Source organism: Lepus europaeus, chromosome X (genome assembly GCF_033115175.1).
Source record: "Lepus europaeus isolate LE1 chromosome X, mLepTim1.pri, whole genome shotgun sequence".
Lineage (NCBI taxonomy): Eukaryota > Metazoa > Chordata > Mammalia > Lagomorpha > Leporidae > Lepus > Lepus europaeus.
In genome coordinates this window covers 42,752,931-42,771,742 of record NC_084850.1, presented here as the reverse complement: position 1 = coordinate 42,771,742, position 18,812 = coordinate 42,752,931, and the positions used below count along the sequence as shown (strand labels likewise).

General features: G+C 48.3%; 1 protein-coding gene across 4 annotated transcripts in view; it reads right to left on the bottom strand.

The window, feature by feature from the left end:
• DRP2 (dystrophin related protein 2) overlaps nucleotides 1-18,476 on the bottom strand; it is a 44,055-nt gene extending 25,579 nt beyond the window's left edge. For all 4 annotated transcript variants that reach the window (XR_009865039.1, XM_062183790.1, XM_062183793.1 and 1 more), the window contains exons 1-2: nucleotides 18,426-18,476; nucleotides 3,302-3,479 (exon numbers count right to left, since the gene is read on the bottom strand). Coding sequence is in view for 3 of the 4 variants with exons in the window: in XM_062183790.1 (XP_062039774.1) it covers nucleotides 3,302-3,418 (117 nt within the window). In the remaining variant the exon portion in view is untranslated. The remainder of the gene's footprint in view (nucleotides 1-3,301; nucleotides 3,480-18,425) is intronic.
• Between the last annotated feature and the right edge of the window lie 336 nt (nucleotides 18,477-18,812).

The window sequence follows — 18,812 nt, the reverse complement described above, 5'->3', positions numbered from 1 at the left end:
CAGACAGGGAGCACGCAGATCACCAGAGCGAGCGACCCATAATAGAGGTCCTGCTTCCCGAATGTTCCCAGGCCTCAGTGTCCCCTCCTCTTTCCCCACTCACACTTCCCACCACAACTGGAAGCTTGGAAGTAGCCCTAAAGAGCACTACTCCTCTTCCATGGGGTGGGGCAAGGCTGAAAGAACATTCTGGAGCCTGCTCCCCAGAGGACTCTGACCAGAGCCCTCAGCCAAGATGACAAGCCACGCAGCCTACCTGAATCCGGCCTGGGCCCTCGGGCTCGGAACCCACCCCTTGCCCTCTGGGGTACTGGTAGGGCTTTTTTTTGGGGGGGGAGGGGGGATTCTGGGGGAATGCACTTATGCCAATGAGCCCTTAAGAAGGTAGCTACTTAGAGCACAGCGCTAGGGCTGCCCAGCCAGGAGGCAGGTGTGGGTGGAGAGAAGAGAAATTGGAGGAGGAAATCAATTTCAGCCTGGGCTGCTGCCCTGCTGCCTGGGGAGACCCACTCACCTGCCTGCTTGTCCACCTACTTGCTTTTGTGTGCAAGGAAAATGGCCCTATTAGTGGCTGGGAGTCCTCTCCTCTCCTCCATCCTGCAAACCGTACTTCCTCCCCACACCAGACCCACCAGGCAATTTAGGAAAGCAATCATCCCATTAAAACCACAGTCCACAGCCGCACTGTGAAAGAACAGTGAGGGAGCTGCCAAGCTCTGGGCAAAGCTTAGAGCTCAGCCACCCTGTGGCCCCATGGGGCTGACCCTACCTGTGCTGCCGGGGGGTTCTGTGGCAGGATCAGGCAGCTCCATGGTTATGGCCGGCAGGAATCCGGACGCAACGCCTGGTGAGCCGCAAAGAGGCAGAGTCCAGACGGACTCTGAGCAAGGCCACTCAGGCAGGCACGCAGAGCTGAGCCAGGCCAGGAGGCGGGGGGCTGGCCCCCTGTTTGTTTCCTGACCCTCCAGGAATCCGGAGGGGGCGGCTATGTCAGGACCTGGCCGGTGAATCACAGCTTTGTCCCTGGGGAATTCCGGCTTGCTCCCAACTGGGCCCACCAGCCGAGGGCCAGGATGGCCTTCCCAGACTGGCAGGGATGGCGGGAGTGGGACTGGGCATTCCATGGCGCTAAGGAGGGCCACACGGGGGGCAGCTTCTGGCCGTCTCTTTTCCCTTTCCAGGGAACACACACAGGGCTCCCTGCACCTCCAGGCACAGCCCTCCCGAGGTGGGGGACAAACCTCTGGTAAGCAGTTTCTCCCAAGGCCTGGCAGGAGGCTGGGCTTACTGAACAAACCTATCCTCCACTGGCTGAGCCCCTCAGACAGCGAGGACCGCGGGTGGCACCCCCGGGACAGAGCCACCGCACGGCCGCATTTGATCATTCTCGAATGAGACTCATGGGAGCCCACCGTGAACATGTGGGCTGCTCGGGCCTGACCCAGAGATGCAGACAACAGTGGAGGAAAGCCACAGCCTGCAGGCTGGGGAAAGGGGTGGGGCCTGGAGCGCTGCAGGGGAGGGAGTGAGCACAGCGGGATCCCTGGACAGGGAGGCTTCTGTGCCCAGCCTCGGCGACCCAGGGACCCCAGGGAAATCCTTTTCCCATCAGCCGGTACCCCTCCTGGAAGTGGTCCCTCTTCTCCGCTGGTGTTTGCCGGGGAAAGGTTAACATTCCCAAGCTAGGCGCCCACGCTTCAACATGAAGAGCAAATACGTGGTTTTTACCAAAAAGGGTTCTGTTCCCATCCTCATGTATCTCCCACAGTTTTCTGGGCTCTGCACAGCTCCACATTGTTTCCATGCTGAGCCCCACCCACAGGAATACTTGCAACAGCTGCCTGACCCTTTCTGGGGAGGTCTAGGGTGGAGCCAGCTGGGGTGGCAGGGAACAGCAGGCCAAGAGCTGGGAGTGGCTCTGGCTCCCCTGCTGGCAGAAGCTTCACTCATGCTGCCATATTTGGGCTCAAGCCAGTCTCGCAGAGTCTCTGCTCTGGGCTGGGGGGTGCCCAGAGTTAGAAAGAGCCCCTTGTGGCCCAGCCACAACCCAGCCATGCTGGCTCTGGGAGAAGCACCCATGATGAGCTGGGCCCCACCCATGGTAGCCTTTCACTCCCTCAGCCCTTCTGCGTTCCCTATCCCTTCCCAGCTCCCACACTCCTCTCAGTGCCCTGTTCCCCCAAGTCCCCACAAGCACTCGAGCCCCACCCAGCAAAGGCAGGTACACAAAGGGCAAAGCCCGGGCACTAACTGCCTCTCTGTTGCCTTTCCCTGTCAATGCCTTCTACCTGTTTGTGTCTCACACTGGGCTCCCAACCCCTGACACAAAGGCAGCAGGGAAGGCAGAGCAACCAGATTGCAGTCCAAGAGAGGGGTTGGGGCCGGTTACTCAGGTCTCTAAGTTGACCCTGGCTTGGAGATGATGCTAGAGGCAGCGCTTTCTGGCTGGAGATGGCAAACAGCTCAGGAAAACCTGCCCCTCGTGCCTCAGCACTGTGTCTTGTTCTCATGCTCCCCCAGAGCAGGCTCCCCAGCACCCACAGTCTCCATCCCTGCTGCCGCCTCTCTCTCTCTCTCTCTCTCTCTCTCTCTCTCTCCCTCCCCTCTCCCTGGGGATCCAGCTGCTGCCTGCTCCCCTGGCAGTGACTCAGCATCGCAGCCCATCTGTAAGACCCCAGGAGACACAACACCGGAGGGCGACCGACTGGAGGTGTGCTTCTGTGTCCCCTCATCCAGTCACCTTTCCCTGGGTCCCCCTCATGTTCAGGAAGGCGAGCTGCCCACTCTCAATCACTGCCTTTCCACACCTCCTCGACCCACCTACCAATACACCCAGGCAGGTCCACAACCAGCAGCACCGCACTCCTGGGGGAGCAGAGACAGACAGGCGGGCAGGAAGCTCAGGGAATTCTAAGTGAGGCTAAGGCAGGAGTTGCAAGGAACACTGGGCACTTGAGAGGAAGAGCCAGCGGCAAGAGAGAGCTAGCTCCTTGCAGAATGTAAGGCAGGCCATGGAGAAGCCAAGCAAGGGAAGCTCCCGCCTCAGCCTGCGCCATGCCCTGAAAAAGCATGCTGCGCTACAACCTGCCCACATCTGGAAGTCTTAGGAGGTTAACATGCTTACCACCCTTCTGTGCCCTATGCCCCATAACAGGCCTCAGGAGTGACAAGGGATGGAGCCGGAGGAGGCCCCATGTTATCTGAGGGGTTTATGTCTACAGAGCGCCCCTTCTGAAGCACAGGCACCCCACGGGCATACACAGATCCAGTGTCCACTTGTTCTCGATCGGCGCACTCTTACCTGAGCCTGGGGGCAGGTGCTTCGGAGGCTGCTGCTGTGATGGAAGCGGTCAGCTGCCCTCCACTCATGACATCGTGGGAGGGTGTAAGGGCATCCCTGCATGACCATCGGTTGCATCAGAACCAAGGCTCATGGGGGGTGAGAATGGGCACTGCACCTACTGTTGAACATAAAGCACCTGGAAGAGTAACAAGGAGAACTTCAGAGGCCGGCCCTAGAGAAGGCCCATGGTTGCAGCCCCTACCCAGAGGTAGGGTAAGTAGGCAATGGTTACTGACCTACCCAGTAATTCTTGCCAGACCACCACACACCATGAGACTCTCCTCTCAATTATTGAGCTACCAAGTATTTCTCGTTTGCCTATTATGCTTTGGGCTAGAGCCACAAATATGAAGTGCTATCTGAGATCGCATCAGCTGGCAGCTGGGGGGAGGGGCATGGGTCAGGGAGGCAGTCATGTAAGTCTGGCAGATGTGGCAAATGCTATCACCAGGGTTTGACCAGAAGGTTTGACGCACACAGAGTGGGAACAGCTAGCGACCTGAGACTGTACACAGATTTCCAAGAGATTGCATTTGAGATGAGTCCCAAAGGATAAGTAGACGTTTGCCTATGCACAGAAAGTCATTCCTGGCTAACCAAGCCACCTGTGCAAACGTGGGTGTCCCCAAAAGGCACAACATGTTCAGAGTACAGTGAGTTGAGAATGTCTAGATTGAGGAGGCACAGAGATGAAAAAGACACGGGGCCTACCCCTGGAGCGTCCACAATACAGAGCAAACCAACATGCGGAAAATAAAGGCCATAAAGTGTTATCTGCATTAATAATAGAAGTTTTTATGTAATAGAAAACAGAGACAGATGAGGGAAAAGCAAGTTCTGTCTGGTCATGTCAAGAAAAGCCTTCACAGGGGCCAGGTGTCATGGTGTTGGTTCAAGTCCCGGCTGCTCTACTTCTGACCCAGCTCCCGGCAAAGGCGCCTAGGAAAGTAGCAGAAAATGACCCGAGTGCTTGGGCCCCTGCCACCCATGTGGGAGACCCAGATGGAGTTCCAGGCTGCTGACTTCAGCTAGACACAGCTCCAGCCACTGCAGCCATTTGAAGAGTGAACCAGTGGTTGGAAGGTCTCCCTCTCTCTCTCCCTCTCCCTCTCCCGTTCGCTCTGCCTTTCAAGTAAGTAAAATAAAAATCTTCAAAAACCAAGTCTCCAACGATGAAATGTACTTGAGGTGAGTCATGAAAAGAAACGGGATTGCTATTAGGCAGAGAAGATAAAACAAAAAGAACATTCCAAACAGTACAAAAATAAAATGTGTGGCATGCTCAGTGTTAGCAGAGTACCAGGTGGGTGCTGAGGATGTGGCCAGATTGGACCATGCCTTGAATGACAAGCAGAGGATTCGGGGCTTTATCTTATAAACAGTGGGGAGGCACAGAAGACTTTAAGCGGGAGAGTGACGTGGCCAGATTTGCATTGTAAAAGAGCCCTCTGCCTGCCTTGTGGAGGGATTCTCCCCGGGGAAGAACCCATGCAGAAGCCATTCCAAAAGGCAAGCAGTTGCAGTGAGAACGGAGCAGATGGCAGGCAGGGTCTGAGACACCCTGAAGAGGTAAAACACACTGGGCCCAGTGGTTAGTTGGACGGAAAGGGTGAGAGGGATGAAGGAGTCACATTTTTCTCATTTGGGAGCTGGGTGCAGAATATTGCCAGCAGCGAGGGAAGGAAGTGAGGAGAAGGAGTGAATCTGGTGTGGTAGGGGGTGAAGGCAGTGTTTTGTAATAAGCTGTGCTTGAGATAGATTCAGCTTTAGTTGTCAGGAGCCCAACTCAGCAAAAGAGAGACAGGCACGAATGTTTTAGGTGTACAAGCCACTCGATGGTTTAGTGACTGCGCACAAATGTGATGAAAATGGGTAACGAGGACAATAGTGCAAATGATAAAGGTGATCTTCCTTAGTGCTGGGCACAGGCAGGCAGACCCCGACCCAAAGGAAGAATTGAGCATTTCTGCTTCCTGATGCTGGGGACCAAATAAGCACCATTTTTAGCCTCTATTCCAGAGGGTCCAAACATTTTAGATACAGGGCTCCTTCATAACATTCAGAAACTAAATCTCACTTCACCCACTCACACCCACAACAGTAGCTGCACTTTGAGAACTTACAGAGTGAGAAAACACATTTAACGATCTATGGACTCCTTGCATTAAGTACCCTTCCCTCTTCCACAGGGGCCCATGGTACAGAGATTGGGAGCTGTTATGGATCACAAGGGTGCAAGAGTTTGTGGAGTGAGGGACACTTTGCTGTAGTCAAAGTGCTTGGAGATGACATAGCCACACAACTCCTCATTCCCAAGAAGATTCCACAAACAGATGGCTCCTCTGTGATGTGGCACCGATGACATAAAAGAATTAGTCACTCAGATCAAAAGTGAAGTATTTCTATGGGCATGTCATGAGCATAAAAGCTATAAAAGGGGCCCGGCGCTGTGGCTTCGTGGGTTAAGCCACTGCTTGCAGTGCTAGCATCTCATATGGGCACCGCTTTGAATCCTGGCTGCTCCACTTCTGGTCCAGTTCTCTGCTATGGCCTGGGAAAGCAGCAGGAAGATGGCCCAAGTGCTTGGGTCCCTGCATCCACATGGGAGACCCAGATGAAGCTCCTGGCTCCTGGCTTTTTATTTTTGCTGATTACACATTAATGGATGTTCTTTACAGAAAAACTAGAAAATACAAAAATCATAGCAATAAAGATAATTCATACTATGAACACAAATGCATAACCATTATTAGTAGATACGAAACTTTACAGGAGTTTCCTCTATGAAAAAATGTGTATGGAGGTGTATATATAGAACTTCCAAAAAGTTCATGAAAAAAATGGGATTTTTAAAAATTTATTTATTTGACAGGTAGAGTTATAGACAGAGAGAGAGAGACAGAGAGAAAGGTCTTCCTTCCATTGATTCACTCCCCAAATGGCCACTACGGCCGGTGCAGCGCCGATCCAAAGCCAGGAGCCAGATGCTTCCTCCTGGTCTCCCATGCAGGTGCAGGGTCCAAGCACTTGAGCCATCCTCCACTGCCTTCCTGGGCCACGGCAGAGAGCTGGACTGGAAGAGGAGCAGCCAGAACTAGACCTGGCGCCCATATGGGATGCCAATGCTGCAGGCGGAGGATTAACCAAGTGAGCCACAGCGCCAGCCCAAAAATGGAATTAAAAGATAAGTTTAATGGGAACCAGTCCACATAGCAGACTCATAGAATGACAAATGCCCTAAACAGCACTCTGACCTCAGAATCAGCCCCTAAGGCATTCAGATCTGGCTGAAAATCCCATGAGAACATTTCAGGCATGGAAAGCCAAGACATAGTGGCAAAAACGGTTCTGCATGAAAGATCTCTGTGAGTGAGATCCCAGTGGAAAGAACAGGCCATCAAATAAAGACGTACTTTTCTCTGAAGGGAGGAGAGAATTTCCACTTTGCATATGGCCCTGCTTAAATACTGATGGAGTTTGTGGACTCAAAAGGCTTCCATAGCCTTGGCAGCCTCGGGTGGTCACTGATATTTAAAAAAAAAAGTGTTAATTGTTAAATCAACAATGGGAGTCACCGTGCACTTGCTCCCCATGTTGGACCTCTGTCCTTAATGTGTTGTACTATGAGAATTAACAGTAAAACTAGTCTTCAAACCATACTTTATACTTTGTGTGTCTGTGTGGGTGCAAACAGTTGAAATCTCTACTTAGTATAAAGTTGGTCTTCCGTATACAAAGTCAATTTAAAATGAATCTTGATGAAAAACGGAATGGGAGAGGGAGTAGGAGGTGGGATGGGAGTGCAGGTGGGAGGACGGGAATAGGAGGAAGAACCACTATATTCCTAAAAGTTGTACACATGAAATCTGAATTCATTAAATAAGAACCTTCCAAAAATAAAAATAAATAAATACATTGATATTAAAAATATAAGTTTATTTTGGGGGCAGCATTATGGCATAGCAGGTAGAGTCTGTGATGCCAGCATCCCATATGGGTGCAGGTTCAAGTCCCAGCTGCTCCACTTCCAATCCAGCTCCCTGCTAATGACCTGAGAAAAGCATCAGAAGATGGCCCAAGTGTTTGGGGCCCTTCCACCCATGTGGGAGACCTAGATGGAACTCCTGGCTCCTGGCTTCAGCCTGCTCCAGTCCTGGCCATTGCAGCCATCTGGGGAGTGACCCACTGTATGAAAGATCTCTCTCCTTCTCCCTCTCCCTCTCCCTCTCCCTCTCCCTCTCCCGCTCCCTCTCCCTCTGCCTCTGCTTCTGCCTCTCCCTCTCCCTCTGCCTCTGCCTCTCCCTCTCCCTCTCCCTCTCTCTCTCTCTGTAACTCTGCCTTTCAAATAAACCTTTTTAAAAAAAATGTTTATTTTGTTTTAAAAATACTGAAATTCATGTTTAGTTTTTTCATAATATTCATTTTCCATGAGCTTTTTAAAGATCTCTATCTTACTTTTAAAATTAAACTGTCATCAAATGTTGTCTATAACTTTTTTTTTTTTAGTGGGAGGTAAAATAGCAAGGTTTCTTAGGGAAGGAACATCTGTAAGGATGGATGGGCACCTCTCCCGACAGAGCCTGAGAGACTAGGGAGGAGAAAGAAAGGAGGTTACATGTTGAGTGGAGAGATTACACCTGACCAGGCCAGGCGGGTGGCTCAGCAGAGATGCAGAGGGCTGAGCGTGCAGTCTAGTTGAGGCTGGGGTTTTAAAGGAGATGGGTCTTGCTTCCCCACCTCTGCTCCTCTTGGAACAAAAGGGCTTTTTGGATGTAAATAGAAAAAATTCTCTTGAAGGTCTGAAACAAAGGACTTTATGGATGCAAATGTTATCAGACAGGAGGAAGGGAGCAGGGTGTTTGAGACTCAGATACTGGGCTGCACCTGGGAGATTATGGAAGATTGTCAGGCAGAGGGGGTGGGGACCTCCACCTGGCAGGTTATCAGGTAGAAGGGGGTGTCTATAACTTTTTAACTCTGCTTTTTTTCACTTGCCATAACATGGTATGTTTTTATTTTAATTTTCATTTTTATTTGTTTATTTAAAAAGCACAGTGAGAGAGAGAGAGAAAGGGAGAGCTAGAGAGAGAAAGAGATCTTCCATCTACTGGTTCACTCCCCGAATGGTGCAAGGGCTGAGGTTGGGCCAGGCTGAAAGCAGGAGCCAGGAGCTCCATCCGGGTCTAAGTGCAGGGATCTAAGCACTTGGGCCATCTTCCACTACTGTTCCAGGCTCACTAGCAGGGAGCTGGATCTGAAGCAGAATAGCCAGGAATTGTACTCGGCTCCCATATGCAATGCTGGAGCTGTAAGCACTGGCTTAACCCACTGAACTACAATGCCAGTCCCACATGGTTGTTTTAGAACATGATTTAGCTGGTGCCGCGGCTCACTAGGCTAATCCTCCGCCTAGCGGCACCGGCACACAAGGTTCTAGTCCCGGTCGGGGCTCCAGATTCTGTCTCGGTTGCCCCTCTTCCAGGCCAGCTCTCTGCTGTGGCCAGGGAGTGCAGCGGAGGATGGCCCAAGTGCTTGGGCCCTGCACCCCATGGGAGACCGGGAGAGGCACCTGGCTCCTGCCTTGGGATCAGCGCAGTGCGCCGGCTGCAACATGCTGGCCGCGGCGGCCATTGGAGAGTGAACCAACGGCAAAGGAAGACCTTTCTCTCTGTCTCTCTCTCTCACTGTCCACTCTGCCTGTCAAAAATAAATAAATAAAAATTAAAAAATTATTAAAAAAAGAACATGATTTAACTACTCCTCTTAAACATGACTTCTAACAGCTGCACAGGTGGTACAGCACTGAGACTGAGGCCATGGGCTCTGGCACTGGACAGTTGTAGAACCAAATCCATACTTCCAACCCATTAGCAGTGAGGCCTGGGAAAAGTTAACCTCTCTGATCCTCAGTGTCCTCATCTGTAAAATAGGGAGAACAACAATACCGTTCTCATAGAATTCTTATAACAGTTAAAAGTGAATAACTTATGGGGCTGGCACTGTGGCGCAGCAGGTTAATGCCCTGGCCTGCAGTCTCAGCATCCCATATGGGCGCTGGTTCAAGACCCAGCTGCTCCTCTTCCCATCCAGCTCTCTTCTATGGCCTGGGAAAGCAGTAGAAGATGGCCCAAGTCCTTGGGCCCCTGCACCCATGTAGGAGACCCAGAAGAAGCTCCTGGCTCCTGGCTTCAGATCGGCGCAGCTCTGGCTGTTGCAGCCAATTGGGGAGTGAACCAGCGGATGGAAGACCTCTCTGCCTCTCTCTCTGCCTTTCTCTCTGTGTAACTCTTTCAAATAAAATAAATAGATCTTTTAAAAAAGTGAATAACTTATTTAAATTAAGACAGTGTCTGGCAATAATGTATCATTCAATAAGTGTTAGTAATGTATTCCATTGACTGGATGTAACACATTTATTTTCACAAATAGACATATGTTTATAGCTCTGTTTTGTAAGTCAAACTGTAGTGAACATCCTTGTGCCTTGTCCATATTTGTGATCCTTTCCTTTGGCTAATTTCCTAGAAGGGGAAATTCCTGGACCAAAGGTGTAGAACCAATTTCAGACTTGTGACACATATTTCTTAATTGCCTAGAAAAAAATTCTATCACTTTATACTACCGCCAGCAATGTATAAGAGTGCCAGTTTCCCTGCATACTTGCCAATGGTATTTTTTCTTACTTTATTTGCCAACTTTGTGAGTGAAAATGGCATCTCAAAGGTTACTTTGCAATACCTTAATGACTAGAGATGCTTAACTTTCCCTACATTTTAGTGGCCACTTGTATTTTTTTTCTTTCAGGAAGGATCTCTTTTAGTCTCTAGTGATTCATTTCCTTAAGGCTGATTTCCGTCCTTCTCATTTCTCTACTGACCTAATGCCAGGTGGATGCAAAAACAAGATAAACACAGGAGTCAAAGCAAAAATAAGGTAAAGCCAAGAGGCAGAGAATTCAGATCTTCTAATCTCTTCTGGGCCTAGCTTGGCAATGCTATTTTCAGACTTTGCTCCTGACCGTGACCTTAAATGATTTCACCTCTCTAGGTCGTGGTTTACTAATCTGTCAAAGGTTAATGCTTAAGGATTGCTGTGCATCAAAACATTATCACTCCCTGTGTTTTTATAATATGCTCTTGTCTTCTGCTCTGTTGTCTCTTGAGATCCTCAGTGCAAAATTGTAATTCCATTTCACAGACAAGGGAGACACAAGTGGACATGGGCTTCCTGATTCCTGGGCTGGTGCTTTTTGTTCTACACAGAGAGTCTTCTGCCTTTCGGTTTATCTCCGTCCTGCCCCACATTACCACCCGCATACACTGATTCGCTTCCTATTCCTCCTTTGAACCCGCAGAGGCTGTGGGGAATTGAAGATGAATCAGACTTGGTCCCCAACTGCTCAAATATAGGAAATAAGACATATCACCAGCAACAAGGAAGGATAAATGAGGAAAGAAAATGATTCATGCCCTATGTGGGACACAGAAATCGTGCTATATGAGGTAACAGAGGAAGCAGTTTTCCCTTCTATTTGGAGGGATTTAGGGTGTATTTCTGGAAGAGATGCTTTTGAGCTAAGGTAAGAGAGAAGACACATGGAGACACATGGAAAACTGTGGCAGATGCTTTAAGGTAGAAGGAACTCTGCTCTCCCCTGCACGTACTGCTAGATACCACGCTAGGGTTTTGTGCTGTTGGAAATACCCTTCCCTCAGTTCTAGAAGACACGCATAAGCCCTTCCAGGAGGATTCAGGGCAGAGAACACTTTTTCGCTTGCGCAGAAATAAAGGCTTTAAAAACATGTGGGAGGGGCTGGTGTTGTGGTGTGATGGGTTAAGCCATCGCCTGCGACCCAGGCATCCCAAATGGGCGCTGGTTCAGTCAGCCCCGGCTGGGGAGTGAACCAGTAGATGGAAGATTTCTCTTTATCTCTCCCCCTCTCTCTCTGTAACTCTGCCTTTCAAATAAATAAATAAACATCAGAATTCCAGCATGAAAGCTGGACAAGGTCCATGCCTGATCCTCATTTATATCCCACATACTTTTAACACAGTGATAGGCACAGAGCTGGCACTTGGTGAATGGTTTCTGGCTTGGTTTATTGAATTGAATTCCAATAAGGTAAGTGCACAATAAGGTAAGTCCTCAATTTTGTTGGTACAAATCTTAGGAGGCAAAAACAGAATGGCTTTGGGTAGACATATGTGTGAAATGATGTATGCACAATGTTAGTATTTGAAGTCAGACTTGAAATGGCAAAATATTGCAAGCAACCTAAATGTCTACTACTAGAGCACTAGTTAAATAAATGATTGTGTATCCATGCAGTTGAATTCCATACAACTATTCAAAAAAGAATTAAGAACTCTTTTTGTGCCCAAGTGAAATGGTCCCTTGAGATATTTTTAAGTACAAAGAAAACAAGAAAAAAATCAAGGTGGTTAGTCCACATTTATATAAACCAAGAGAATATGTGCTTATAGTTGCAATAAAATAGCTTTCAAAGTATACAAATTAACCTGCTACCCTTGGAGAAGGGAACTGAATAGTCAGAGGTGAGAAAAATCTCTCCATTCCTTTGGCATTTTCCCTCTCCTTAAAAATAAGACACAAAATATACTTACCAAAAAGGCATAAAGCATTACACAAAGTCTATTGAATTGTTCTACAGCAAGTCCCCTTACAATCACTGCTCAGCTTGAGAAATGCAATTATTACCCACACCACAGACGTCTCCTGTTGTCAATAGGAGGTAGAGTTTTTTTAACTGAGTATCGTTTTTTATGTTTAAAAATATTTATTTATTTATTTATTTTATTAGCAAGACAGATTGACAAAGAGAAAGAGACAAATAGAATGAGTTCTCTCATCTGTAGGTTCACTCTCCAAATGCCTGCGACAGCTGAGGTTGGGGCAGGCCAAAGCCAGGAGCTGGAAATTCAATCCAGGTCTCCCACGTGGGTGGCAGGGACCCAAGTAATTGAACAATCACTGCTGCGTCCCAGGGTGCACATCAGCAGGAAGCTGAAATTGGGAATGGAACCAGAACCAGAACCCAGACATCCCCGATGTGGGACGTGGGTGTCCCAACCAGCGGCTTAACCACTATACAAAATGCCTTCCCCCTTTTGTACTTTTTGAATTTTGAACATGTGAACATATTACATAGTTAATAGCGGCTACTTCCTCCCTCCCTCCTCATTGGTGTGGTAGCTTTTCTATAGCCAAACAAATAATAATAGTCAAAATTTACTCTGTTCCATATATATAAGAAATCTACGTACACTAACCAATCAACTATTCGATATATTTACTAAGAAATCTGCGTACACTAACTCATTCAACTATTCCATTTATTAACTAAGAAACCTGCATACAATAACTCATTCAACTATTCCATATGTTAACTAAGAAACCCACATACACTAACTCATTCAACTATTCCATATATTAACTAAGAAACCTGCGTACACTAACTCATTCAACTATTCCATATGTTAACTAAGAAACCTGCGTACACTAACTCATTCAACTATTCCATATGTTAACTAAGAAATCTGTGTATACTAACTCATTCAATCGTCACAACAAGCCTATGAAGTAGTTACTATTATCTTCATCATGTGGATGAGAAAACAGACACAGAGACAGTGAGTCACTTGTTCAGTCATAATGTGAACCCGTTGTGAGGAGCTAGGATATGTATCCAAAAAGCTGTGTCCTGGAATAAGTTCTAGAACCCAGTCTCTGAGGCACTGTAGTCACTGACCTCTAGCAAGTGGAGATTTTTGGCTATGGACCACCAGGTGGGAGTCCAAGCACCAATTCATTTGCACCACTACCCAGGCAAGGAAATCAAGAATGCACAGGATGTGTGAGACCCAAGGTCTGGGGCAGCACCAGGCTGGAAAACCCTGCAAAGCTAGGGAGTCTAATTGTTGTCCATTCTCCTAATCTGAGCTCAGACTTTCTCCAGTGCCTAGCACCCATTAAATATTTTTTGAATGACTGTATAAGTTCTTTCTGCCTGAAAACTGGAGAAGTCTAGGAACCTATGCTACCGGAAGACTTGCAGAATTGGACAAGGATGGCCACTGCAGGGTTTTTTTCTTTTTTCCCAGTAGCAAAAATCTGCAATCAACACAAATGTCCATGAACAGAGGCCTGGTGAGTGGCACAGCGTGATCATCAAGGACACGGGAGTCAGCACACTCACTTACCAGCACGGATTTGGGCAAGCTCCCTAACCCCACTGTGCTTCAGTCCCTACAACGCTAAAACAGGGATAAGGAAAAGACCTACCTCGTAGCCTTGTTGCAAGTTCATTTATAGTTTCTGGCCTTTAGTAAGCGGGTCAAATGTTATCTGCTGTGGTTGCCTCTCACCCAAGGAAATATTCTGTAGCTGCTAAAAAGAAAGAGGTAGGCCTATCCGCACTGTTTTAAACAGATATCAAAAATAGATATTTTGGGTAAAAGAGCTAGAATACTATGTCCAGTAGTACTCCAACTTCGTAAAAACATTTTCAAAAAGTGCAAGTGCAGACAACAAGCCTAGACAAACAGACATCAGCTTTCGGACTCTGCTGTTTACTTTTTAAAATAACAAGCATTTATCGTTCTTGGGGGAAAAGCAATCATGGAAACAGGGACGACTTCTAGGAAAGAGAGATTCAGAGAAGATCAGAAAACGGGAGGAGGCCTCCTTCCCGTGGGCTCCAGGTTTCTCTCCTAATCCAAGGTGACACCGTGAGACTGCCCTCCCTCACAGAGCATTGCCTTTCTACCTGATGGTAGCACACCAAGAGAGGACACACACATTTCATCAGTACCCAACTTTGTCACGTGTTCCTAAAATAATTCCTACAATGTAGCGAAAAACCAAGGCATGCACCTCACTTAATGAATAAATCCGAGAAATCCACATTGTTGGGCTAGAGAGGACCTCCAAGATCATCCAGGCCATCCTCCTCACAGATGCAAACAGGGAAACCTGTCCCTGAGAAGTTAGTGGTCCAGGAATTTTGAGAAATAAAATATATTTTCCACTAAAAAAAAAAAAATGGAGATGCAATCCCATGGGTGAGAATTTCGTTCAGAGAGCCAATTAATGCAATAAACCTGAAACCTTTATGGAACGCTGGGGGAGTGGAAATTAGTAAACCATTTTGGAGATGGGACTATATCTCCCCCAAGGTGATATGCTACACTTTGTGAGGAGACAATTCCACCCCAGAAATCTAGATAGAAACAGTCACCTCGGGGCAGGCATTTGGTGCAGTGACTTAAGCTGCCACTTGGGACATCTGCATCCCACATCACAGTTTGAGTCCCCTGGTTTGAGTCCTGGCTCCTCTCCTTCTGATCTAGCTTCCTGCTAATGTACGCTCCGGGAGGCAACAGACGATGGCTCAAGTATTTGAGTTCTTGCCAACCCAGATTGAATTCTGGGCTCCTGGTTTTGGCCTGGCTCAGCCCTGGATGTTTCTGGCATTTGGGGAATAAATTGGCAGATGGGAGATCTCTCTCTGAATCAACTCCTCTCTCTCTCTGCCTTTCAGATAAAAATGAAAATGCATTTTAAAAGATAGAATTAAAAGATAAATCATTTTGAAAAAAGAAATAGTTATCTAAGAATATCTACACAATCGTGATCATAGTAGCCCTAACTGTGATAGCCCCAAAATGGAAATCGCCTACATGCCCATCAATAACAGGATGGGAACATACATTGAAGTATATGCACTAAATGAATATACAGTAGTGAAAAACAAGTCAACTAGAGTCGTATGTTACAACATGAATGCATGTCACAGATATAACTGAATAGAAAAAACAAATTTCACAAGAATATATGTAATACACCATTGACACAAACTTTTAAAACATAGAAAGCAATAGCATATCATATTTAAAGACATATTGTATATATGTATGTGTGTGTATGTGTGTGTGTGTAGCAAACAAGTAAATAAATGCCTGGGAATAATAAACACCACATTGAGGACAGTGGTAACTTTGCAGGAGGGAGCTTTAATCAGGGAGGATAGATGGGAGTTTTCAATTCTACTGATGATGTGTCTTTTTAAAGCTGGATGGTAGGTACCCTGATTTTCACAGTATCACTCTTTATATCCTTTTGAGTGTACAAAATATTTCATAACACATGGTTTAAATAAATGCAACAGATCTCATGCTGAAAGAAAAGTCGATCGATTTTGGATATAACAAAATACTAAAAGAGAGGCAGGTAAGAGGTCTACATCCCACACCAGCTACCTGGGTTCAGTTCCTGGCTCTGGCTTCTGACTTCAGCTTCCCGCTAACGCAGACCCTGGGAGGCAGCCGTGATGGCTCAAATAACTGGGTTCCTGCCACCCTTGTGGGAGAGCTGAGTTGCATTTCTGGCTCCTGGTCCTGGCTCTGGGCCTAGCCCCAGGTGTTGTTGGTATTTGGGGAATGAACCAATGGATGGGATCTCTCTCTCTCTCCTCTCTCTCTCTCTCTCTCTCTCTCTGTCAAATACATAAATAAAATTTCAAAAATACTAACAGAAATGTCTGAAACACAAATGCTGCACGCAGAATAAGAGTATTCCTGAAACCTGCCCCATTTTCCTAGGACTAATTTGATGGGAGGGACCTTGCTGGAGAAGTAGCAGTTGGGTGCAGTGGGTAACCAGCGGACAGCCTCTGATATTCAACAGCTATGTATGGGAAGGAGAGCAGTTGATTAACCTCTGGGGTTTTTCATATTTAAAAACGTAGTGTTAGACTAGACTGTTTTACAAGTTTTTGCCACGGGACTATTCCTTCCATCTTTTTTTTTTTTTTTAATGAGGAACAATTCCCAAAACTGTATCTGCAAGATGCTAAAAATATTTTCCATGTAGAAAAATGTTCCCTGGTCACATAGTTTGAGATATACTGGGCTAGGTCACATCAGTTTAGGATATACTGGGCTAAAGAGGATTTCAAAGTACAGCACAGCAGTACTTCTCAGAGCCTTGAATATTCTTATCTACACTGTGCCTGTCCACAAGGAGAATTCAGTTAAGAAGCATTTCCAAAACATCACTGGACCACATACAACACACAGCACTCCCTGCTCTCCAACCCAACACACGTTTTAAACAGAATCTACCAATATTCTGCAAGGACAGTGATCTGAAGAACACTGGGCTGGTAAAGGCCGTCCTGGAAGAGTTTACCTGCTATTTTAGCTGTCAATGTATGCTCAGACTCTTTTGTAAGAAAGGAATGTACTTTCATGATACGGTTTCCTCGGAGTGGCTCTCCTCTGCATGAGAGCCTCTGGTACATGAAGAAGGCTAACGTCTCTGGCTTCATGAGTGGGACCTCATCGTCGCTGGCATTGTGCTAGGTCCAGCATCAGAGCCTTGTGAGCATCCGTGCTTAGGAAGACGGCATCCCAGATGTGCTGTCTGTGTCCCATTCCTGGGCCTGCCCTAAGTTTGCTATCTCGTGTCACGCTGTCCCTCCCCGTTCAATGATGGTGGCCAAGCTGCAGGGTGCACCACTCCAGAGCTCAGAGCTGCTTGTCTGGAGCTGAATGCCTGGAGGCAGCAGTCTTATGGGGAGAGCAGTGCTCACTGTGGCCTCCATCGCCCGGGCACAGCGCGCAGGCAGCAGGACTGCGGGGCAAGGGCCTGCCCACCCAGACCAGGAGGGTTCTGTCTTCTCTCAGGGACAAGACAGCTCCTCGGACTTCCAGCACTGCGCTTTTGTGAGGCTCTCCCAAGAAGGCCCTGAGACTGTCTGGAGCCATCTCCCCACCCAAACCTTACAGGGAAAGGCTGCTGACATGGATGGTTCCCATGGTGCCTTTTAGACAAGATCAGGCGCGATCAGGGTGGCATGGCCATAAAGCCATAGGGCCTTTCAAAGGGTGACCCACACGAGGGCCTTCCATGTAGACACAAGGCTTCCTCTGGAAGTCAGGAGCCGAGATGAGCTAGGCATGGAGCTTTCGAAAGGCTTTTGTTCTTTCGAACACCCGAAGAGAAACATCAGAGAAAACCATGTTCTTTTGCAGACAGCATGCTCGCAGTGGAAGGCGGTGGCAGCCCTTCTGCACCCCGTTCCACCCCAGCCCAGCCCAGCTCCAGCCTGGCCACCCAGCACAGCACCCAGGACTCCTGGCTCTCCCTGCCTACCCAAGGAAGGTGAAACCTTAACCACCAGTACAGTCTCAGGCCCACTTGCCAGGCTCTGGTGCTTGGCCTGAGGCTGGGAACTGTAGGGCGAGCAGAAGCGATCGGGGGTGCTGGACTCCAAGAGAAGTGAGCCCTGTTTCAGTTCCCTCCGAGCCATGCTCTCCAGAGTGGAGTGATGCCTCCTGCTTCTGAGGCACAGAAAGGAAACTGAGGAGGAGACATGGGGCAGGGAGGGGGTGGGGGGAGTGGGGGAGGGGCGGGCGGGGAGGGGGGATGCCATAGGGCAAAAGAACAGAGCCAGGAAGGCAATGCAGAGGTGAGGTGAGTGCTTCAGCCCCAGGCTCTTAGGTCAGAGCCCGGTTTACTTCTGGGCAGAACTCCCGTGCCCTGTGTCTGGCCAAAACACTCATATGCCCAGGAAAGCTGCTCCCACTTCCCACCCACCCTCCAAAACACACACTCCTTCCTTCCCAGCCAATGCCTTCCCCACAGCGTCCCCTCCCGCTGGGAAATCTCTCGGTGGACAAAAAGCCTGTCATTGAGCACCTGAAAGAAAGAAATAAGCACCCCTCTCGTTTCAAAGCCACACACTGTGATCCTTCCTCTTATCCAATTTTATCCCTTAGTTGCTCAAATTGGCTTGAGTTTCAATGCCTGGGAAGCCTGGTTTTTCTTTACGAATCCAAAGCGGTGGCCACTTCATTGTGTGCATTTTTTCATGCAAGTTTTCCTCCAAAGGCGTGCACACACACACAAATACACACACGTGCACACACAGGCATGTGAGCACAGACACATATGCACCCCTCAGCCACACAGCACCTCTGGAGCTTCCCCTCCATCAGTGATCTCCTCTCAGCCAGCCGAACAAGGGCGAGGCTTCCAAAGGATTTCTCTGTGGCCTACCTTCTGATTCCGGCAGGTCTGGGAAGCAGGCGGTAGCTGGCAGCTCGGAGGCCAGGGTTGGGCTGCCTCTGTGAATCAGCAAAGAAGTCCCTGAGACAGGGATGCCGACAGCTGCTGTGTGCACACTCTCCCTCTGTCTCTCCCACCTCCCTGCCCTCCTTCTCCTTCTCCTTCTCCTTCTCCTCCGCCTCCCTCTCGGAGCTGCTCTGTGTTGCTATGCAATCATCACCAGGACTAACAGCATCACAGCGACCTCAGGCAAAGACACCCTTGACTGGGCAAACGCAGGAAGAGCAAGGACAGTTTTGCAAAACTACCAGAGCCGCCGTGGCTCTTGGAGATTTCAATTCATCAGAAGCAGAGGAGGAAAGCCGGAAGAGCCAGAGA